General features: G+C 54.7%; 2 protein-coding genes and 1 long non-coding RNA gene across 7 annotated transcripts in view; 1 reads left to right on the top strand and 2 right to left on the bottom strand.

Annotated features, from left to right (window-relative positions):
- Positions 1-7,697: 7,697 nt before the first annotated feature.
- Positions 7,698-16,228, bottom strand: TRIM11 (tripartite motif containing 11). 2 transcript variants are annotated; one of them, XM_019632430.1, is made up of 6 exons: positions 15,611-16,228; positions 12,961-13,056; positions 12,511-12,738; positions 9,601-9,623; positions 9,417-9,517; positions 7,698-9,004 (listed from the first exon to the last, which is right to left on the bottom strand). In XM_019632430.1, the coding sequence occupies exons 1-6, from the start codon at positions 16,016-16,018 to the stop codon at positions 8,457-8,459; spliced, it is 1,404 nt and encodes a 467-aa protein (XP_019487975.1). In that variant the 5' UTR covers positions 16,019-16,228; the 3' UTR covers positions 7,698-8,456. The 2 variants fall into 2 exon arrangements, with proteins under 2 accessions (XP_019487975.1, XP_019487974.1); XM_019632429.1 differs by having other exon boundaries at positions 12,511-12,741; positions 15,611-16,226.
- A 133-nt stretch (positions 16,229-16,361) lies between these two features.
- Positions 16,362-22,712, top strand: part of LOC109376501 (uncharacterized) — a 6,633-nt gene continuing 282 nt past the window's right edge. For both annotated transcript variants that reach the window (XR_002122740.1, XR_002122741.1), the window contains exons 1-3: positions 16,362-16,645; positions 17,028-17,117; positions 22,326-22,445. This is a non-coding gene — a long non-coding RNA (uncharacterized LOC109376501). The remainder of the gene's footprint in view (positions 16,646-17,027; positions 17,118-22,325; positions 22,446-22,712) is intronic.
- Positions 17,379-22,712, bottom strand: part of TRIM17 (tripartite motif containing 17) — a 6,270-nt gene continuing 936 nt past the window's right edge. For 2 of the 3 annotated variants that reach the window (XM_019632425.1, XM_019632426.1), the window contains exons 2-7: positions 22,025-22,458; positions 20,691-20,786; positions 20,014-20,244; positions 18,395-18,417; positions 18,205-18,299; positions 17,379-17,945 (exon numbers count right to left, since the gene is read on the bottom strand). In XM_019632425.1, the coding sequence (XP_019487970.1) occupies positions 17,398-17,945; positions 18,205-18,299; positions 18,395-18,417; positions 20,014-20,244; positions 20,691-20,786; positions 22,025-22,453 (1,422 nt within the window). In that variant the 5' untranslated portion in view covers positions 22,454-22,458 and the 3' untranslated portion in view covers positions 17,379-17,397. The remainder of the gene's footprint in view (positions 17,946-18,204; positions 18,300-18,394; positions 18,418-20,013; positions 20,245-20,690; positions 20,787-22,024; positions 22,459-22,712) is intronic. The other variant, XM_019632427.1, reaches the window with a different exon arrangement.

The raw sequence follows: 22,712 nt of genomic DNA, 5'->3' as shown, positions 1-22,712 counted from the left end.
AGGAGCTGCAGCCTACGCTGTCGCTGGCGACTCACGGCAGCCCAGCTCCAGGTTGAGCTGTTGTTCATCATCTTAGCTGTAGAGGGCAGTGTCACTGGCCCTTATATGTGGGATCCGAACTGGGGCCCTCTGGTGTCCCAAGCCAGCTCTTAACCAACATGCCACTCGGCCGGCCCACTCTTAGCCATTCTTTCAAGGTGGGTCTGCTAATGACTAATTCTCTTAGATTTCCTTCATCTGAGATTGATTTCCCCTTTCATTACTAAAATATCCTGAAGGATATTTCCTATGAGTCTAGGATTCTGGTATAACAGGTCTTTACTTTCATTTGAAAATATGTTTCCATTTCCTTCTGATTTTCATGATTTCTGATGAGAAATTCACTTGAATTTATTTTTCTATATAGGTCAGGTATCATTTTTCTCTGCCTAATCTCAAGGGTTTTCTGTTTTCTGAGGTTTCTTCTTCTTTTTTTTTTTTTAAAGATTTTTATTGGGGAATTGGGGGATGGGAACAGCACTGGGGAATTGGGGGAAGGGGAACAGACAAGCTGCTGTCCGTTTGTTCTTCAGTCTAGTTGTGGAGGACTTTGCTTCACTGGCCCAAGTTGGCACCAGCATTGCGCTCTTCCTGGGCGAGGCAGATCAGTCACCGGCTTCTGGATGGCCGCTCACTGCGGCTGCTGGCCGCTCACATTGGCTGCTGGCTACACACAGTAGCCCATGGCAACCCACTGCCACAGGGGCTGTAGCCTACGCCGCAGTCGCCAGTGACTCACTGCAGCCCAGCTCCAGGTTGAGCTGTTGTTCAGCATCCTAGCTGTAGAGGGCAGTGTCACTGGCCCTCATATGTGGGATCCGCGCCACTCGGCCGGCCTTTGGAGTTTCTTCTTGATTTCTATCTTAGGGAACCCAAGAACCCCAACATGATAACAGATTCATTAAATTATGTGACTGGAAATGATCAAAAGAGTTCTTTCCTAACACTTTGCAGAGAAAAGTCTGTCTCTGCCTACTCAGGGCCCTGAGCTCTCACAGCCCCCAGGGAAGAAGTCTAGACTCACCAGCCACTCTGGTGGGCAGGTGTGTGTGACATGCAAACACAAAGAAGCACTGTCAGTTCATCTCCTTCCAGGCCTAATTTTAACATCTTCTGCAGAAGCAGAACAAGCTCTCACTTAAGAGGGGGGAGAGGAATGCACCAATGGGGCATTTACTCATCCTGGAAAATGGAAGGGAGCAGCTATGTTAGCCTGGGGGATTCATTTGAAGGGTGTCTTGGTAAACTCAACAAGCATTTCCTGCTAGGCCTGCTCCCAAATGGACCAAGCCCATAAGCCACTGATTGTCAGAATTGCTGCCTGACAGAGAGCATTTTTATGGGAAATGGAAAATTGTTCCCATCTGCCTAAGCTAATGAGGAAAACCCCACCCTACCTGAACCGGTAGGAAAAGAACCACACCTTCTAGGTGTGTGCCAGCAGGCAGCAATGTTGTGGGCCTGGGACTCATTTCACCACCTGTGCCCACGAAAGGTGCAGTTCTGGGCACATCACCACTGCTCCCAGCAGCCGGAGGGCTGGTGGGGACTCTGCTTTTCTAGGGCTGCTATCAACCTGACATGGGTGAAGGGTGACAAAATATGAGGTCTGACAATTAAGTTGTGAACACATCCTGGAAAAAGTGGTACATACCTCATTGCTGAATATCACTATGGTCACCTTCCAAGTACTCCCCTTGGGAAGCTATGCACTGACACCAGCGCCTAGTCCACCCTTCAAAGCAATTTTGGAACTCTTTTTCTGGAATGGCTATCAGAGCTGTTGTCGTATTACCTTTGATGTCCTGAATGTCATCAAAATATCTTCCTTTCAATATTTCCTTTATCTTCAGGTAAAGAAAGAAGTCATTGGGGACAGATCAGGTGAGTAGGGAGGGTGTTCCAACACAGTTATTTGTTTACTGACTAAAAACTCCCTCACAGACAGTGCCATGTGAGCTGGTGCATTGTCATGATGCAAGAGCCATGAATTGTTGGGGAAAAGTTCAGGTCGCCTAACTTTTTCACACAGCCTTTTCGGCACTTTCAAATAGTGAACTTGGTTAACTGTTTGTCTGGTACAAATTCATAACGAATAATCCTTCTGATATCAAAAAACGTTAGCAACATCATTGCAACAAGTTCTCGAACTTAATTGTCAGACCACATAGGCCACCCCAAAATGTGCCTTTGTCATAAAGATTATTTTGAGCTGGTATTTTTGAGAAACAGAAGACACCAGAGAAGCTTTGAAAACAGAGTAGAAGCTGCCATTTGTGAGAGACATTAACATAGAGGAAATCTCTATTTTCTAGGGGGTTCCCTTCTCAGATCTTACCAATGGAGAAGGGTTAAATCTGCATGATACACCTTACCCGTTTACCAGGCTTTTCCTGCTAACATCCCATAGCTGGCCTCCTCACCCCTCCACTTCTGTCTTTAGCTAAAGATGGTATTTAAGCTGGTGGCTTAGGCCATCTCTGGAAGGTATTGTATTTTACCATGTATAACGTGCTGCCGTGTATAATGTGCACCCACGTTTTTGGCCCAAACTTTCACAGAAAAAAACCTTTCGTTTTAATTTTTTAATTCAAATTTTTATTTGTTTACATTTAGGTACTTGTTTTTTGTATTATAAAGGAATTTTAGCATTTATTTTTTAATATATTATGGTACAAGAAATTTTATGTACCGGTAACATTATGATAATTACGCATCATAGAAGGCCAAGAATTTTTCGTTGTTGCAAGTTTGTCATAAGTTCAACAAAACCGATTATCATATTCCAGGGATTATTTTGCATATGGATATCGTTATTGATTTCTAGAGTTACACTTTTAACTAATAAGCATAAATAAAAGAATTAAAGACATTTATAGATATAGAATTAGTACTACCCATGTATAATGTACATCCTTTTTTTCCCTCACAAATTTGGGCAAAAAAAAAAAAAAGCACATTATATACATGGCAAAATATGGTAAATTTGACAAAATGTTAGTTTTACTGACCAAGAAAAAAAAAGGTACAAATTACCAGGATCACAAATGAAAGAGGAGACAACATCACTACCAACCTTTTAATAATTTAAAAGATGACCAAGAAATAATTTGAACAACTTTATGCCAGAAAATCAGACAGATGAAATGGGCAAATTCCTGGAATGACAAAAATTACATAAGAAATGGAAAATCTAAACAGATGCATAGCAATTAAATAAATTGAAATAGTATTTGAAAAATCTCATAAAGAAAAGCATGGAATCAGTGTCTTCAGTGGAGAATTCCACAAAACAATGTAGGAGGAAACAGCAATCTTTCACAAACATGTCAGAAAACACTGGAGGAGAGAACAACAGACCCCCATGCGAAAACCATAGTCTGACATCCCCCGAAGTATGGATGTAAAAATCCTGAACAAAATCTGAACCAACGGAATCCAGCAACACACTGAACTGGATCAAATGGGATTGAGCACAGGAATGTCAGCTTGGTTTAACATTTGAAATTCAGTTATGTAGCACACTATACTAGTGGAATATGATCTTTCTGAGATGCTGGAAATGTTCGAAGCTTGGATTGTGATGTTGGTGGATTTAGTAAAAAAATATATATATCACTTGAAAAAAAAATCACCTAAAAAATGTTCACTTGAAACAGCTGTACTTTATAGTGTGAAATTGTATCACAATAAAGTTGTTTAAAAAATAACAGTGATGTGGAGAGGAAGGTCTGGGCAGGGCAGGTCCAGGGGGGGCATCCCGGGCAGGATGGGAACAGAGGGGTCTGGCGGGCATACAAGTATACAGGTGCCCAGGAGGGTGGGGCAGGGCGCCGGTAGAGGGAGGAGGGGGTTGCTGGGGGCGGGGACGAGGGTGAGGGCTGGTGGCCTCAGAGGGGCGCGAGACGTGGGGGACAGAAAGCCTGGAGCACCGACGGTGTGGGATGAGCGGGGTGCACAGAGGGTGGGGCACCGAGGTAATTGGGCCTGGGTGGAGGGGCCAAGTTTAGGGAGGGAACGGAGGTTTCAGGCGACCCCAGAGCAGGCACGGGGTGCGTGGGGGTCAGAGTTGCCCAGGGATGTGTGGGATATGGAGATGATGGAGGGTCGCCAGGTGTTCAGGGCGGCTGGGGGGGGGCGACACGGGTGGTCGCATGCTGTGCAGGTGGACGGGATGGTCCTGCACGAAGACCTCATAGCTTCAGGCATCGGCGTGCAGTGAGTGCGGACCACCGCAGCACCCCCAAATGGGCCGGCTGGGGAGTATGTCTCCGGACCTTTGGACACTGGGGACTCCGCCTACAGGTCTCCCTCCAGGCTCTACGCGGTCCCGTCAGAAGCCGGGATAGGCATGATTCCAACGTGTGTCTGGAGTGACGGAGAGTTTACTTAAATCACTGGATTTTCCGTTTTCCACGAGTAAAGTGGGGGCATGAAAAGTGGACAGTAAAGTCATTTAAAATCAAGCTCTGGGACTGGCCAAGTGGCGCGTTGGTTAAGAGCTGGCTTGGGATGCCAGCTCTGAGCAGCAGGGCCCCAGTTAGGATCCCACATGAGGGCCAGTGACACTGGCCTCTACAGCTAAGATGGTGAGCAGCAGCTTGACCTGGAGCTGGGCTGCCGTGAGTCGCCAGCGAGGATGTAGGCTGCAGCCCTTATTGCAGCAGGCTGCCATAAGCTACCGTGTGGCCGGTAGTCAGCATGAGCGGCCGGCAGCCGGTGTGATATGCCAAGAGCTGCTGTGAGCAGCCATCCACTGGCTGGGGACCTATCGGCCTCATCTGGGAAGAGCGCAATGATAATACCAACATGGGCCAGTGAAGCGCTGTCGTCCACAACTAGACTGAAGAACAAAAGGACAGCAACTTGTCTGTTCTCCTCCCCCAATTCCCCAATAAAATCTTTTAAAAATAAATAAAACAAAATAAAATCAAGCTCTGTTGGGGCAGCTCTGCCCGTCTCCTGCTGGCTCAGGGTGGAGGGGGTGTTACATACTGCACAGGCTTAGTTAGCCAGTTAAGACGTGTGAAATGGGGGAAAAAACAAGAAAGACCGTGTTTGGGCAGGCTGAGTGGCACATTGGTTAAGCGCTGGCTTGGCACACCAGCTCTGAGCAGCAGGGCCCCGGTTCGGATCCCACATGAGGGCCAGTGACACTGCGCCCTCTACAGCTAACATGGTGAGCAGCAGCTCGACCTGGAGCTGGGCTGCTGTGAGTCGCCGGCGAAGGCGTAGGCTGCAGTGGGCTGCCCTAAGCTACCGTGAGTGGCCGGCAGCCAGCGTGAGCAGCTGGTAGCCGGTGTGAGCTTCCAAGAGCCGCTGTGAGCGGCCGTCCAGGGGACGGCGACGGATCTGCCTCACCCAGGAAGAGTGCAATGATAATACCAACATGGGCCAGTGAAGCAACATACTCCACAACTAAACTGAAGAACAAAATGATAGCAAGTTATCTGTTCCCCTTCCCCGATTCCCCAATAAAATCTTCAAAAAAAAAAAGGAAAGACCATGTTTTGTGGAACCTTGTGAGTACATTACATGCCTGGGAGAGACTGGGAGGGGAAGGAAAAGGGTCGTTGGGAAACACCCACCCAGGCCTGGTAAGGCTCTTTATTTTTATCTATTTGTGTAAATTGGGGAAGGGGAACAGTCAAGTTGTCCTTCAGTCTTAGTTGTGGAGGGTGCAGCTCGCTCAGCTCCAAGTTTAGTTGCTATCCGGCCGCCCATGGGCAGCCTGCGGCTGCTGAGCTCAAGCTGTTGTGTTTAATCGGGCTGGCGCAGCCCACCATCCCATGTGGGAGTCGAACCAGCAACATTGTTGTTAGGAGCACGTGCTGTCACCAGCTGGGCCATCCTGCCACCTGTGGCAGCTCAGCAGCAGCTCAGCCCAGGCGCAACTCACTGACCCACGTGGGAATCAAACAGGCGACCCTGTTGCTCAGGGATGCTCTCTTAACTGAGCCACTCGACCAGTGGCTTTATTTTTAAATTTTTAAAATTTCCTTAAACCACATGTACTATGCCATAAGGCTGAGAGTAGCCACACACTACTTTGGAGTTCTCCCCCAGGCCATCATGGCATTTCATTCATAGCACTGACCACACCCAGAATGCTCACTTATCTTTTTCACTGCTTTCCTCCCTCTTCCCTGGGCTGCTGTGCCATCTGGGGGCAGAGCTTCTGGGCATTTTAAGAAATTGGTAGGTTCCATGGAGTGTCATTTTTTGAAACCTGGTTTGCCTGACATCCTCACACCTGGCTCTATGTCCATCCAGCTTTATTTTCCCCAAGACACTCATCTGCTCCTGAGGGCTGCCTGCTTACCGCGGGACTCACCTACTGCTGGTTGTGGGAGACACCCACTATTTGAGCTGATACACACTATTGCTGGGACACATCTGTGTAAGTTGTTACATTGTTAGCTACCTGGGCAGGATCTTATGTGTTCACTATGGTCTCTTGCACCTAGAAAAGTGTGGGGCTACCATGTGGTCCCTGGCTCAGCAGGTAGAAACGTGTGAAAAGCGCATTCAGGGTGTGCTGTGGACAGGTGTCACCTAAGCCCATTTCTGTTACCAGGTGAAGGATAACAGAACTTTCCACCCCAAACATCCCACTTTGGCAACAGGATCACTTGGGCTGAAGGCAGTAGATAAGCAGCAGATACTGGAAAAGCCACCTGCCTGCCCTCCCCAACTGCCTAAAAGGTGGTGTGTCCCCCTCTCCTCTCCACAGGAAGGACTGAGTCAGTGGCAGGAGACATTAAGACACCCTCAGTGTGGAGTTGGTTGAAGGAATCTACATAACCTTCCTAACCAGCCTTTCTACCCTTGTTCACCTGCCAGTGGGTGCTGCCTTTCAAGTTGAAGCCTGAACTGCTTTCTTTGGCCTGTGATTTCTCCGCACTTGTTCCTTGTCGCAGAGGCTGTGGGAGCCAGAGTTCTAAGTCACTCCCGGAGTTACTCCCTTTTCCCTGGGTGCCTTCCATGTGCACATAAAGTGTAAATGTTCATGAACTTGCTTTTCTGGTTCACCTTTTATTACAGGGGCCCAGTTAAGGACTCAGAAAGTAGAGGGAACATTTTTCTCCCTCACATTGGTGTCCAGCTTTGCTCCAGAGCTGTGACTGAGGCATCTGCCCTGATGTCCTGGGTGTGGTCATGTACTCATCAGAGCTTTCACCTTGAGGCTGTCCCTCCAACTGGGTTCCGGTGATCATCCGGGAAGTCCAAACCTTGCTCCAGGCAGGAATCAACCAGTATCCTCAGATTCTCAACAGGAAGCGAAAGTGGACAGTTGCTTGGGAAAAGAATGGAAAGCTTCTCCATCCAGAAAAAAGCCCAGAGTCCTGGCTTGATTGACAAAAACCTGTGTACATCATTTGAAGGAATTGTTGTTGAAGATACTCAAAGTGGTACACACATAAAATAACAAAAACACTAACAATGGGGGAACAGATAAATAGTCATGTAAAGTACTTAGCTCTTGAATACTGTGGAACCTACAGGCATTTACCAGGTTATGGGGGTGGGGGTGGGGTGGGGGAATACCCTGGTAGCTGCAGGAAGTGAGCACCAGCATGGGAGGGTTTGGGCTATGGCACCAACTTTGCCATGAGCGGCAGCGGACTTCCCCACGCCCCACTCAAGACAGCGGGAACTACAGTCAACAGTTAAGTTTATTCACTGTGAGGACAGTTCTTACAATAGACAGAATCTCGAGGTGCAGAGATGCTGCCCCACTCCTTCTTGTGAAGCACCAAAACTTTAGCAAAAAGTGAATCCTGGATTCTGCAAGTGTGAGTTCTCCGAGACCTTGCCCCTCGCCCAGGCAGGACCAGAGCATCACTCTGGGGCCACAGAGCCAGCGCACACCTCCCAGGTGGGAAGACGCCTTCTGCAGAAGCTGCAAGTAGTCTGCGCTGGGAGACTTAAGGGCCCGTGTCCAGGTTACTTGGCCCCTCATTCAGCACCGTCTGCATCTGTTTTCTTCCTTTGACCTTTCCCACATCCCCCCTCCTGAGATCTGCTGCACCCTAATGAGGCAACCACAGCCCGTCCCCATTTTCTAGGACCAGACCCCGAAACAGGCTGGTGGGCTCTTCTCACCCCCAGCAGCCTCACAGAACCGCTCTCTTGGGGTGCAGCCCCAGGGTTGTCGGGGCCCCAGGGTCAGGCTCTACACAGGGCTGTGAGCAATGCACTGGTAATGGGGTCTCGACACCGAATGGCTGTGGAAGGTCTCCCGGGAGAGGACCTTGATGGCCCCACACTCGCACATGGCTTCCAGGGAGTGATGGGGAGAAAGGTTTACCACACTCATTAAGCAACACTGGGAGCTCCTCCCATGGCTCAGGTCACCCTCTGTGGCTCAGGACACCCTCAAAGACCCAAAGATAGGAAAAGGTCGAGAGGCCTGCTCACTGCGGAGCCAGCCCATCCCCAGGGCCACCCTTGGGCCTGCAAATGGTCATGGGGGTTGGGCTGCTGGACAATGGGGAGAATAGAGCCCGCAGCGTTCCTGAGAAGGGCGTCTCAGGGAAGGCATACAGGAGCGACCCATCAGTAGCGCTGTAGAAGGACAGGTGCCCAGCCTCATAGTCCAGAAAGATGCCCACGCGCCGGGGTGGGTCCCGCAGGGGAGCAAAGGCTGGCTCGGAGGAGTTGTAGAAGCCCCCCAGGAACACCAGGATCCAGAACCCGTTGCCGGCGAAGAGCTCGCCCTTCTCCTTGCGGTTGGCATTCTCCCTGCAGACACCCAGGGCCCAGCTGGCCCGCTCGCCCACCTCCACCTCCCAGTAGTGGCGGCCGGAAGTCAGGGGCTCCCGGCCCAGCACACAGGGCCCGGGGTCGAAGCGCTCAGGGCTGTCAGGCAGAACCTGCCGCAGGTCCCCCCGCCGCACACTCCGCCTGTCCTCTGATAGGACCAACTCAGGGTTGGCGGTGTCAGGATCCAGTGTCACGTCCCCTGCAGAAAGCGCAGTAATCACCTCTGGGGTCCCTTCTGTGAGCTCACCTAGCACCTCCCCGGGTCCGGCTGCCTCATAGTTAGCCAAAGTGACTGCTACCCTGCCTGTGTCCTCCCTGAAAAGATCACCTAACTACTTGCAGTTGCAACTCGGGATGCTCTGGAAAGTGGTCCATACTGCCATGCTATTCATTATTCTTTAGGAGGGAGGGGTAACCCAAGTGCTTTCTATGGCCATTCTTCCCGTCCCCAGTGTTCCAGCCCAGCCCGGACCTCCCTCAGCTGCTGGCCCTGACCCCTCCTCCCAGCTCTACAGCCACAGGCCCTGGCCACCAGCAGGAGCTCAGGACAAGCACTTGTTGCAGACCAGAGCCAGCTGGTGGGGTCGCCTTCCATGAACCACAGCACCCACCTCGGAACCTCCGCAGGGCCTCCACCAGACCCGGAACCCTGCACACCGTCCTCATCTCCATGGGCACCACTTTGGGTGGCTGCAGTTTCATGTCCTGGACCCTGGAGAGGCAGCCGGGTGTCACCCCTGGAGACAGGCCCACCCACACCCAACCACCGATCCAGGGGAGAGGCCGGGCTCCTACCTGCGCAGAGTGTCCCTGATGTCCTGTGGGAGAGACATGTGGCATCAGCACCTGTGACCTAGTCCTGGGCCCCCTCCCCCATGCCCATCTCTCTCAAAACCACACATATACCCACACCCACATACATGGTCAGAAACTGCCCCTGGGCTGTCCCAAGCATGCTCAGACACGAGGACACTGAGAAGCTTGGGGTGCAATCAGGCCTGCAGACAGCCCCATTCCCTCCACATGCTTGGAGGACATGGGGTATCCAGCTGCTGGCTCACCCACCCAGAGCCTGGAGCACCCATGGGTGCTGGAGACAGGCAGGGTAGGGTCCTGGGAGCCTGGCCTGCACCTGCTCAGTTTCTTGCCTCCTGGCTCCCAGCACCCAGCTGACTGGTGCCTGCAGCCTCGCCTGCTCGCACCCCCCACCTGCCCCACAGGCGGCCTGCCCAGCCTCCACTGGCTGCCCTCCCTCAGATCTTCACACAGCCCTACTCCAGGTGAGGCCTCCACCTGGTTGCTCATCTCCCCCATGATACACAGCATTGTATTCAGGTCACAGGCTGATTGTGGCTCCCAAATCCACATGTGGGAGCCCTAATACCCAGGACCTCAGATGGGGCTGTATTTGGATGGGGTCTTTAAAGGGGTGATTAGATTAAAATGAGGTCACTAGGGTAGGCATTAATGCATGACTGGCATCTTTCTAAGAGATCAGGACACAGGCATGCACAGGACAACCACATGAGGACACAGGGAGGAGATGGCCATCCGCACACCAAGGGGAGAGGCCTCAGGAGAACCAGTCCCTGCCCACACCCAGATCTCATATTCCAGCCTCCAGGACTGAGAAATGTATTAGTTGCCTAAGTCACCCATCTGTGCCATTTGTAATGCAGCCTGAGCTGACAGAGACATTGTTATTTGGGACCCCAACTCCCGGCAGCAAGCAGCTCGTTTGTTTTTTTAGAACACTGCCGGGCACACTGTCAATCCAGGGAACCCGACATGCGGTCATTCGAGCAACATAGCTGGCTACCAGGCCATACCCTGGGACAGAGACAGGTAAGATGTTGTGCCCAACGAGGTTTTCCTTTGAGGTGGGAGATTTTCACATACACAGTAGTTGATTCCGCCTGTCTAGGGCAGTAGGGGTGGGGTGGGGGGTGGGGAAGGTATGGGACCTGCCAGGCCTCAAAGAAAAAAAGAGAATGGTAGGTTTCTGAAGCCCAGAGAATTCAATAGGACACACAGGGTTGGTGTAGGCCTGGGAGAAGCACATGCAAAGTGCCTGGGGGCACGAGGGGTCTGGGGTGGGGTTGGGTGCAAAGCAGTTAGAAATAGCCATCCTTATTTGTTTTATTGGGTGCTGAGAAGAGAAATGGGGCGGGGGGGTTGGTTGTCACAAGACCTGGGGCTGCCCTCACCCACTCAGTAGAGGGATGGAGCAAGGACCCCCCTGCCCAGGAGTGAGGTAAGAGGGCCTGGACCTTGAGGGGAGTTGGCCTCTGTGGACACCACCTGGCCACTCTAGGTAGTGGGGACTAAGATATGTGTCTCTTTAAAAAATGTTCTACACCAATGGAGAATGACTTGGGAGGGGAGGACTGGAGAGGCAGCTGGGGCCCCAGGCAATGGGATCCTAAGTTACCCAAACCCTGGCTTCCTCCATTCTTTGGGCCGTGGGCACCTCCCACTCCTGGTGTCAGGAACCCAGCATGGGTGTTCCCTGTAGCAGGCCTCCTGCCCAACACTGTGAGCTGAAGGTGTGAGCCCTCCTGACCTCCCCACTCATACCAGTAAACATGGTGCAGCCCATAGCTGTTTCCCGCCCTCCACACAGCAGGTCTATCCCACCCAACACAGATCAGGGGAGCTGGGGGAGCTGGGGAGGTGAGGAGCTAGGGGGCCAGGATACACGAGGAAGTGGGGGCAGTGGGGTAAATGGGAGAAATGGGGAGCAGTTAGGGGGCAGATGGACAACAGATGCGGGAGCAGGCGACCACTTGGTGGAAATGCAGCTAGGCTGGCCGAGACCACCCACGCACTGGGACACCTCAGCTGAGAACCCGAATTGCATTTCATACAGATCTAGGGGTCCTATCTCACTTCCTGGGCTGATTCTTCCTGCTAGAATCTCCACCTCCCTCTTGCCCCTTCTCTAGCCCCATTCATTCCCCCTCACCTGCTGGCTGGCCGCCCAATCCCACTGTTACTAACCATAGCCACCTCTGCCAATGTCCTGCAATCCCTGCCAGACACTCGCCCTGGGTTCTTTCTGTTTCCCAGGCTTAAAACCACTCAATGGCTCAACAAAGGCCAAAGGACCAAGTTCAAACCCCAGGAGAGCAGGCAGGAGCCTCTTCCTGGTCCCTGAAGGCATGCACATCTCTGAGGCTCCACAGAGGATTACCTCCAGCAGGAGGCCCCCTGGGCTGCACTCTGGCCTGGGGCACAAAGATCTAGGGATAGGGGCCAGGCAGTTTCTCCAGACAGCATGGGGCCTGTGCTGGATTCCTATGGAACTGCTAGCCTTCCCTCAGCCCAGTGGGCCTGAACCTTCAGAAGGCCGGGCAGTGACAGCAGTTACAATTCTAAACACTAGCCCTGGATCCTGAATGCTACTACCCACCACACAGCAGGTCCAGTCCCCAACAGGGGTTGCAGGTGGGTGCCATCCGCAGTTCTCAGTGGGGATCAGGATTCATATCCAATGCCCCAGGCTACAACATATCCACAGGGACCGGCAGTAACACCTGGGACACCTCAGTCCCTACCCCCAGCATTTCACAGTTATGACACGGGAGATCCAGGAGAGGCTGAAGTCAGGCCAAGTCCTCTACCTAGGGCTTCCTCCCCTTTCCAGCTCCCTGACTGCATGCCATCCCATTAGAGCCCCCACATGTCCACCCGCGGCGCGCTCACCTGCAGCAGCCCCAGCGCTGGCAGTTGGCAGCGACCCTCCAGCTCAGCAATGAGCTCGGCCAGCTGGGCACTCTGCTGCCCCAGCCGGGCTGCGCTCTCCCGCAGCGGGGGCAGCACCTCCAGTTCCTCCTCCTCCAGCCTCTGCAGCAGCCGCTGCTCCTCTTCCGCCAGTAGGCGGCGCAGCCGTTCGAACTCCGTATGCACATTCTGCCGCTGGGTCTCTACCATCTTCTGCGGGGCACAGCAGAGGGCGAGCTGGACCCCCCAAACCCACCCCCGGGGCTCCCCACGTAATGCCTCTGCACCCTAAAACCCACCAATGGGATCCCCCACCCAAACCCACCCCGGGGGTGGAGGGTCTGGAGCAGGGGTGCTGCCTTATGAGAAGCACGAGTGTGAATGGTGGCGTCCCTCCCCCGACCTCCTGGACCTCGGCGCCCAGCCACCTGCCTGCCACAAAGCGCAGGTCTCCTCCGCCTGGGCCTGAAACAGCAATGCGTCCTCCATTTGCTTCCGCAGGTGCTCCAGAGACTTCTCTAGCTTGCCCTGCAGGAAGGCGAGGCCAGCCAGTGACCCCGCCCGGCTCTGTCCCCGCTCCCGCTGCCCAGCCCCAGCCGAGCCTACACCTGGTAGGCGGGTTCCAGTCGTGGGAAACTGTGTCTGGAACACAAGGGACAGGGCAAACTCAATCTGCCAGGAGACGCCCTCTACCCGGCACAGCCTCCCACCACCGAGGCTGACACCTGGCCCCTTGCCCTTTATTTCCTTTCTCCTGCCGCCCCTCATTTCCCGTCAGCCTTCCCACCCCTTTTGCTTCTGTGCCTGTCCTGGGCTTGCCACTGTTTAGCTTTACCAGAAGGAGCCCCAGGAGCAGGGGATGTGAACACTTGGATCTGGCCACCTCCAGTCTGACCTCAGGCAATGCCCAACTGTTTACTTCAACCCAGTTTACCATGTTTGCTGGGGCATCCCCAGCACAAAGACAAAGTGTACACCGGTACAGTGAAGGGAATCATGACATCCTAAGTCAAGCCACTTTAGCATCAAGATTATTTAGTGCTACAGGTGACAGAGAAACAGCAGATATAGAAGAACCCTCTGCCCTCCTCCTTCCTACCTAAAGGCAAAAATGGATTTCCTGGGAGAAGGGTGGCAGGTACCAGGAAGGGAGCACACTCCTCACCAGAGATGAGACATCATCCCTGAGGAGTCTGCCTTAAACAGACCTTATTAAAACAACGTCCACCTTCCATGAGTCCCCCCACATAGCTTCTAGTTCCTTTCCCACAAGTTATCAGCCCTAGAAACCCAAACCCCCATTCCTGTCTAGTCACTTCTCCATAATCTATCATCTCTGTTAAAATGGAATATAAGTTCCTGAGTCTAACCATTTATTTGGGTTTTTTACTTCTGTGAAGTCACTGTGCCATATAAAATTTTTTTAAAAACTAGTAAAATTATGTCTTCATCAGTTAATCTGTCTTTTGTCACTTTAATTTGCAAACTTCAGGCACAGAGCCTAACAGGGTAGAGGGAAGGTTTTCCTACCCCTACAAAAAAGGGCTAAATGTTGCCCCATGAGACTTTATCAGGTCAGCCAGAAGGGACCTCTGGAGAGCTGCTAGTCACTCTGCTCTCATGATAACTTTCTGCACCCTGACTAGGGTGCTTGGTGAGACTGCAAACCTGCCAGACTGATATGAGTGGACATTCCTGCATGCAGTACCTTAAAGTGAGAAGAAAAACCACAAGAATCCATGACAAGACAAGCCCACTGACATGGTTCGGGGAACAGGTTTATTCTGGTGTTCCAAAAGCTTATTCTATGATAGTGACTGACTAGCCAAATATTGATTCTAATGCTGGCTAAACCCTGTACTTGGGGTACCTCAGCAGACACATGTTATTGGCCATGAAGCAAATTGCAAGCCAGTCAAAAAGTTTAAAGGTGAGTTCCCAGAGCACACCCTCCACAGGCAGCAGGCCAGGTGGGCCAGGTGAGCATTTGCCCTGACGTTCCCAGCAGGGGGAGGAGCGCTGGTATGAGTTTGGGTTTTAAGAAAATGCATTTCCAGGGCCGGCCGAGTGGCGCGATGGTTAAGAACTAGCTTGGGATGCCAGAGGGCCCCAGTTCGGATCCCACATATGAGGGCCAGTGACACTGCCCTCCACAGCTAAGATGCTGAACAACAGCTCAACCTGGAGCTGGGCTGCCCTGAGTCGCCGGCGACGGCGTAGGCTGCAGCCCCTGTGGCAGTGGGTTGCCATGGGCTACCGTATGTAGCCAGCAGCCAGCAGTGAGCGGCCAGCAGCCGCAGTGAGCGGCCGTCCGTCCAGAAGCCGGCGACTGATCTGCCTCACCCGGGAGGAGCGCAATGATGGTGCCAACTTGGACCAGTGAAGCAACATCCTCCACAACTAAACTGAAGAACAAAACGACAGCAACTTGTCTGTTCCCCTTCCCCCAACTCCCCAGCACTGTTCCCATCCCCCCAATTCCCCAATAAAAATCTTAAAAAAAAGAAAATGCATTTCCAGAACAGGAACACAAGGCTTCTCAGCCTGGGATCCAAGTGCAGCTGAGCCCTGGCTTATCAGATGGCAGTGGTAGCGCCAAGTACTCCACTCAGAAAGAAAAACCAGGTGGGCCCTGGTGTCTGCCTTCCAGGGCAATGGCTCTGTGTTCCCAGGGTGTGGCTCAGCAGCAGGTTCCTGACAGCTTTCTCACCAGGACTTCAGTACTGGATGAGGCCCCACTGGTCCCTGGCCACAACTCACCTCCCTCCAGGGGTGACAGTCCTCATCTGTCCCACCTCTGAGTGAAGGCCACCTCTGAGGTTCTCTTCCCACTTTCTCTTGCTCTGGGCTCCATCCCGACCACTGTTCAGTCACAGCTGCCCAGTACCCTCCATAGCAGGACCTCGGTAGGCCTCAAAGAGCACGCCCCCTCTCCCAGGTCCTCAGGTGGGCGCCCCACTGGTGAGCGATGCCCCAGCACCACAAAGTGACGGCCTAGAACAGGCTGAGCCTCCCAAAACCCCAGGCCAGGCCGCGTCCCACATCCTCCGGACCCCGGGCTGGCTGGGACCCCACGTCATACCTTGAGATCCTCGGCCGCATCCTGCAGCGGGCGCACCCTGTGCGCCCAGTGTCCCCCGGAGCGCTCGCAGGCCGCGCACAGCAGGCGCAGCTCGTCAGTGCAGAAGGCAGCCAACGGCTCCCGGTGCGCGGCGCACACGCCCTGCGGGACCGGCGACGGCGGGTGCAGGCGCCGCGCCATCTCGGCCATCTTAGCGAGCGGGCGGTTGGGCCTCAGGTTTCGCTGCGGAGACAACTCGCGGCACTCGGGGCAGGCGTACGGGCCCTCGGGCTGGCCCCAACAGCGCCGGATGCACTCGCGGCAGAAGTTGTGGCCGCAGTCGGTCATCACCGGGTCCGTGAAGTAGTCGAGGCAGATGGCACAGGTGGCCTCCTCCTGGAGGTTGGTGGACAGGTCGGGGGCGGCCATAGCGCGGTGGAGCTGGCGCTGGCCTACCGCCGTAGGAAGTTTGGGGAGCGTGCGGGAGACCCGAGCGTCCGGGAGCGGGAGGCGCGGGGACTCTGGGAACGCGAAGCGCAGGGCTCCGTGGGTAGGGATTGGGTGGGCGGAAGCTGCGGGGTCGCGGGGCGCAGGGGAAGCTACGCGCGGGGTTCGGGGGAGGCGGGGGCGGGACGGCTCCCAGACTCCGACAGGAAGACAAGACAGCGGAAGCAGGAAGCAGCTGGGTTTTTTTTTTTTGGAACAACCCGCTTTGGCCCCGGATTGGCTGCGGCCTGTCACGCGGCCCGTCGGACAGACGCCAGCTGACCTTGCGTCGCTTCCACCGCCACCGCCTGCGGGCAATTGTCGCTCCGCCTCGCTTTTGGCTCGTGCACCCCGGCCTCTTCTTCGGGCCCCGGGAAGGATGGGGTGCAGGGGCCCGGCCGGTAGGGCGCCCCGCACGGTCACTGGGCTCCCCACGCAGTGCAGCGACCGCGAGGACTAGGGAATCCCCAAGCTGCCCCCCGTGCATCTCCGGGCGGGCGCCCCGGCCCCGGCACGATCAGAATAAATGGGTTGAGAGGCTCGACCCGCGGGGACTCTGGCCTTGTTGAGGTAGGAGTACATTGACTGGAATTCTGGTGTGCTAGTGACTGTTACAGGGCTGTTAATGCGCCTGAAACTGCGGGGGTGGGGTAGAGAGAGAATGAAGGCACCCCCATTCTCCCTGACCACCCTCACCCCCTCGCCTATACTGAGTCCAGCTGTGAGCCTGGGCCACTGCACGGGCCGTACCCCCGCTGTTGATATTGATAGTGCCAATGAGATAAGCTGGGGGTCATTTGAGCATCTCCCAGGAGTGGCCGGTCAGGGTATAGTGCTTACTCTGAATTTTGCCCCGCAGATGCAACTTAAGGGGGTGGGAAGGGATGGGGGTGGGCAGCTCTGAGGCTTTTAGGGGTTCAGCTTGAAAAGTCGTACTTTCTTGTTTCCCCAGTGAAGGACCCAAACGTGGAATTGCTGATGACAAAGGTGGACCTGTGAGGCCACAGCTTTACCTATAATAACCAGGACCCAGCACAATCCAGTGAGTGGCGGGTGGAGCGGGACATGGCTAAATAAAAATACAGCACTCTTGCCTGGTACGTAGGTAGATATTTAGAGATTGGTGCAGGTTCCACCTATGACGCACCCGTGAATATAGCCTTTTAACATATAACTTAATTATTATGGTTAGGCTTGGTGAGCCCACCCCATACAGCAATAGCTCTCCACTGCTCCACCCGAGGAAATCAGGACAGGGAGTGGTGCTGAGCACCTCATCTTTGGGAGAAAGTGGGGTGTCCATGCCTCCCCAACTTGCATGCCTATCCCTTCACCCAGAGTGTCACTGTTGAGATGACCATCTGGCCGGATTTGGGGGCCCCGAGGCAGAAGAAGGGCTGCAGGGGGCCTGGGAAGGTGGGCTGGGTGTAGGTGTGCAGGTGGGACCCACCATTCACGTTGTAAAAGGACACCTCCCCCGCCTCAAAGTCCAGGAAGATGCCCATATGGCTGGGGGGCTCTGTCAGTGTGATGGGGGTTGGGGCAGACACCAGGGGCACATACTTCTTTCCCTTGCACAGCTGTACCACCCAGAATCCATTTTCGGGGGATTTGGGGACCCTGTCCTTCCGGCTCACATTGTCCCTGCACACACCCAGGGCCCACAGTGCATCACTGGTGAGGTTCATGCCCACCTCCCAATAGTGCCGTCCTGAGGAGAAGGTCTGGCGGCCCACCGCGCAGGGGTAGGCCAGGAACCTGTCCTTGCTGCAGGGTGTGCCATCTGGCGGGGTGCTCAGGTAGTGCCTCTGGCGGCTCTCATACAGGAGGAGGTAGGGGTACGCTGTGGCAGGGTCAGGCACCACATCCTCTGCAAACAGGCCCGGTCGAGGGGACAGGGGCTGAATCACCCCCATTCTCCCTAACCCCCTCCCCCCTCAGGCCTCGCCTATGCTGAATCCTGTGAGCCTGGGTCACTGCACGGGCCATACCCCAGCTGTTGATATTGATAGTGCCAGTGAGATGAACTGGGGGCTATTTGAGCATCTCCTAGGAGCGGCTGGTTAGGGTATAGTGTGAATGTCCAGTGAAGGTCAAGCCCCTCAGCCAAGAGAACTGGCCCCACTTACCTTGGAAAGTCTTGAGAACGTCTATCTGCCCCGGGACCCTGCAGACCGTCCTTAGCACGGTGGGCGTGGTCTCTGGATACTGCACACTCACACTTCTTCCTCCAGTGGACACAGATGTTACTGTCCCCTCTGGCCCCATGCGGAGCCCTCCCTGTGCCCATCACGGCCCCCACCTGGGGCAGCCATATACCTGCCCAGGGGATCCTTCATATCCTGCGAAAACAGAGGGAGAGAGATGGGCAAGGACTCGTTAGGAATCTGGGGCCTCCCCAAGCACCCTGTGTGGACATTTCTGACTTGCAGAGCAAGGAGGCTTTATAATGCTTCCATGGCCTTGTCCCCAGAGTGGAGCCCCATCTGGGTCACCCAGGCCTCCTGCTCTCCTCTGCACATGAGTGAGGACATGGAAGGTGGAAAGGCACAGGGCCCCAAGTGTGCTTCTACACTGTGGGCCTTAGGTGGGTCAGGAGTGTTTACTGGGTGGTGAACAGGCTGCTTTTTATTAGAAGACGAAGTATTCCTCAAAAGTTGGGGCTCGTGCATAGTCTGTCATCTACACCAGGTCACTTATTGGGGACAAAACCCAAGATGCCAGGACAACAGGCATAAAACTGGGGCTGGCTCTGCACGTGGCACTGGCTTCAGCTGTATAAACGTGTGTGTGTGTGTGTGTGTGTGTGTGTGTGTGTGTGTGTGATGGCTCACAATGTGAAATGTAGTTTTTGCTATGGGTTCCACCACTCCACATACTTGACAAGCCAGTCACCCACTTGTCAGCCTTCCCGGGTCTCAGAGAGCAGGCCCATCCCTGGCTGGCCTGCTGCTCCTCCCCGTTTTCATTCCCCTCAGGTGGAGTCAATGACTTGCTCCTGCCATGAAGTCATGGGGGCCCATCCTGGCCCATGTGTCCCTGCCCCACATCATCACATGGATGCCTGCTGCCTCTGGGCCAGCCCCAAGGCTAGGAAGGAATGCAGAACACAGGTGTCTAGGCCTAGAGCCTGTCTGGCTGATTGTGGCCCCCAAATCCACATGACCTCAGATGGGGCTGTATTTGGAGAGGGGCCTTTTAAGAGGTGAAATGAGGGCAGGCCGAGTGGCTCAGTTGGTTAAGAGCGCGAGCTCTGAGCAACAGGGTTGCGGGTTTGATTCCCACATGGGCCAGTGAGCTGGGCCCGAGCTGAGCTGCTGCTGCTGAGCTGCCAACAGGTGGCAGGATGGCTCAGCTGGTGAGAGCACGCGCTCCTAACAACAAGGTTGCTGGTTCCACTCCCGCATGGGATGGTGGGCTATGCCCACCTGCAACTAAGATTGAACACAGCACCTTGAGGTGAGCAGCGGCAAGCTGCCAACATGCGGCTGGATGGCAACTGGACTGGGAGCTGAGCTAGCTGCGCCCTCCACAACTAAGATTGAAGGACAACAACTTGGCTGTTCCCCTTCCCCAATTCCTCAATAAAAATCTTAAAAAACAAACAAACCAAAAAACGGTGAAATGAGGTCACTAATCCAATGTGACTGGGTCCTTATGAGATCAGGACACAGAGGGACAACCATGTGAGGACACAGGGAGGAGCAGGCCATCCACACACCAAGGGGAGGGGCATCAGGAGAACCAGCCCTGCCTGCACCTGGATCCTGGATTCCTGCCTCCAGGACTGGGAGACAGTAAAAGTCTGTTGTTTGTGCCCTCAGGCTGTGGCATTTGTCACACAGCCGGAGGTGACAGAGACAAAGCCTTCCCTGTTGGTGGGCCACACCTGAGCCCAGGCTCTCGCCCTCCCTCAGCCAGGTGAGCAGGAGCCACACCTGCAACATCTGCAGCGGCTCGCGCTGGCTCCTGTCCTCCAGCCGCAGCATCAGCGTCTCCAGGGTGTGGCGCTGTTGCTCCAGTGCTTCCGCGCTCTCCTGGAGCCTTGCAGCCGTGAGCTCCTCCTCCCTTTTCAGAACCTGGAGGAGGCGCTGCTGCTCCTCTTCTAGGAGGACACCCATCTTCTCGAACTCCGCCAGGATGCGCCTTCTCCGCTCCTCCACCTTCTCCTGCGGGGTTGGGGCAGGAGGTGAATGCCACAGTGTCCACTCTCGTGCCCAACAGCTTGGAGGGGCCGCTCCAGGGATGCTGGCACGTCTCCCTGGGACCCCGTGACCCACAGAAAGCCAGTACAGCAGGCGGGGGGGGGGGAGCAGAGCCGGGGGCAATGCAGAGTCCCCCATCACTGTGGGATGACGCCCTGAGCCCCAAAGGGCAGCATCCAGGCCTCCGTTTGGCCTGGCTCCCCGTGTCTCTGAAGTAGTTAACCTGAGCTCAGCGCACATTCTCAGTCTTGTTTCTGGCGGGAATCCCATGCCTTTCTGGGGTCCTGTGCTCTCATCCACACGTGACAGTCCCACCCAGAGGGTCCGCAGGTTTCTAAGGCCCTGCCCATGCTGTGCCCTGGGGCCTGACTGGGCTGGGCCTTCGTGCCTGCTCTGCACAGCCCCAGCACCTGCCACTTGGCCAAGGCCTGCTGCTCCCTGGTCTGCAGCTTCTGGGTCTTCTCCATCTCCTCCCACAGGCGCCCCATGTCCTCCTCCAGCTTCAGCTGCGGACAACAGACCGCGGGTAGGGGTTAGAGGTCCCCTCCCCGCCGCACCTCCCCCCCCATCCCCCCCCATTGCACACCCATGTCAGGAGGGGCCCTCTGAAGCTGCATGCACCACAAAGCCCACCCTAAGGAGCTGGAAATACACCATCCCAAAATGTGCCTGGCCGGCAGGAGGATTATTCTGAGCTGAAGGCAAATGAAAACAGATGCAGAAAGGTGCTTTCCAGGGCTCCTGTTATCTGACCAAAAGCACAAACTGCTGAGAAGTGAGGGCTGCCACAAGTCTGCCTCCCAGGGAAATTTATGGCCATGGAGGTGGAAAGAGGGCACTGCGAGGGACCCATACAGATGACTCTTATCTTCCATTAGTTTCCCCCAAATATTTACTTTCTGCTATGATCTGAATGTTCGTGTCCCCCAAAATTCATGTTAAATCCTAACTCCCAAGGTGATGAAATAGGAGGTGGGACCTCTGGGAGGTGATTAGGTCATGAGGGTAGAGCCCTCAGGAATGGGGTTAGTGCCTTTATGAGACCCCAGAGAGCTCTCAGCCCCTTCCTCCGCATGAGGACAGTGAGAAGTCACTGTACTAGGAAGGCGCTCCCATCCGACTGTGTGGGTGCCCTGATCCCAGACTTCTAGGCCCCATAACCATAAGCATGAAATTCCTGCTATTTATAAGCTGCCCAGTCCAGTGTTCTGTGACAGCAGCAGGAAAGGACTGAGACACTTTCTCAGTTGGCCGCCATTGGGAGCTTGTCACTTTTCCCTTTGTCGCTTCTCTTCAAATATACTGTTCCTCATTCAGATGCCAGAGAAGCCCGCCCTTTACTCATTGCTGTGGCTTCTGCCCCGTGGCCACACGTGTTAATAACAGTTTGTCTTTCTGTTCGTCCATCTTTGCTCAGCCTAATTTAGGGGCCCCCAGCCTGAGAGCCTTAGGTGGGTGGAAGAAAAAGGCTTTTTCCTCCCCTACAGAGAGTCATCTGGCCTACCCACACAGACGGCTATAGAGGCCACTTTGTCAGCCTGGGCTCTTGAGTAACAGTGGAGGGGACACCCTGCTGGCCTAACCACACGCCTACTGTGTTGAGGGAGCAAGCAGATGCTTCCACCTTGGGTTCCTGTGTATGGGGCTGTTTATTACAGCACTTGTTCTCCTGCCTGATTGATACGCCCCTCCACACACACGCATTCGGGCCTCCTTGGCCCCTGCCACTTCGGTCCCGGCCTACCTTGTGCTCCTGCACGGCCTCCTCCACAGGGACCACCCTGTGGGGCCGGTGTTCCCGGGACTCCCTGCAGACCACGCAGATGGGGCTCTGGTCATCCTCGCAGAAGAGTTTGAGCAGCTCCTGGTGTACCTTGCACAGGTCCCTGCTCTGGAGGCCAGGGTGCTGCCGCGCCATCTCGGCCACCTTGGTCAGCAGGCGGTTGGGCCGTAGGTTCTTCTGGGGGGACAGCTTGCGGCACTCGGGGCAGGGGAAGGAGCCCCTGTGCTTCCTCCTGCCCTTCTTGCTTTTGTCCTTCTCCCAGGTCAGCCGGATACATTCGCGGCAGAAGTTGTGGCCACAGGTGGTCATCACGGGGTCGGTGAAGTAGTCGAGGCAGATGGAGCACGTGGCCTCCTCCTGCAGCTTTCTGGCAAGTTCCACAGTATCCATGGATTCTGGGGAAGGAACAGAGTGTCCCACCACACCCTCTGCCCAAAGTTTTGGGCACTTGAGGTATCCTCTTGCAGATGGGGCTGAACATGGGGTCCTGTTAGGGCACCCCGACTTGTCTTCAGTAAGAGGCACAAGTGCCTCTAGAAAGCACTCTACACCCACCAAACCCCAGCCAGGCTCCCCTGAGCTGCCACCTGTTTCTGCCCAGCAACGCCCAGTCTTACTTGTTTTAGATCTCCTGTCCCCCCCCCCCCCC

Source organism: Hipposideros armiger, unplaced genomic scaffold, assembly GCF_001890085.2.
Source record: "Hipposideros armiger isolate ML-2016 unplaced genomic scaffold, ASM189008v1 scaffold_1139, whole genome shotgun sequence".
NCBI lineage: Eukaryota > Metazoa > Chordata > Mammalia > Chiroptera > Hipposideridae > Hipposideros > Hipposideros armiger.
This window is presented reverse-complemented; position numbering and strand designations above follow the sequence as displayed.

Coding starts and splice junctions, on each gene's coding strand:
- TRIM11 (XM_019632429.1), bottom strand. CDS start 16,018: ATGGCCGCCCCCGACCTGTCCACCAACCTCCAGGAGGAGGCCACCTGT. Junction 9,518..9,600: donor ATCAGGGACACTCTGCGCAG/GTAGGAGCCCGG, acceptor CTGCCTCTCCAG/GGTCCAGGACATGAAACTGC. Junction 9,005..9,416: donor GGCCCTGCGGAGGTTCCGAG/GTGGGTGCTGTG, acceptor CGCTTTCTGCAG/GGGACGTGACACTGGATCCT.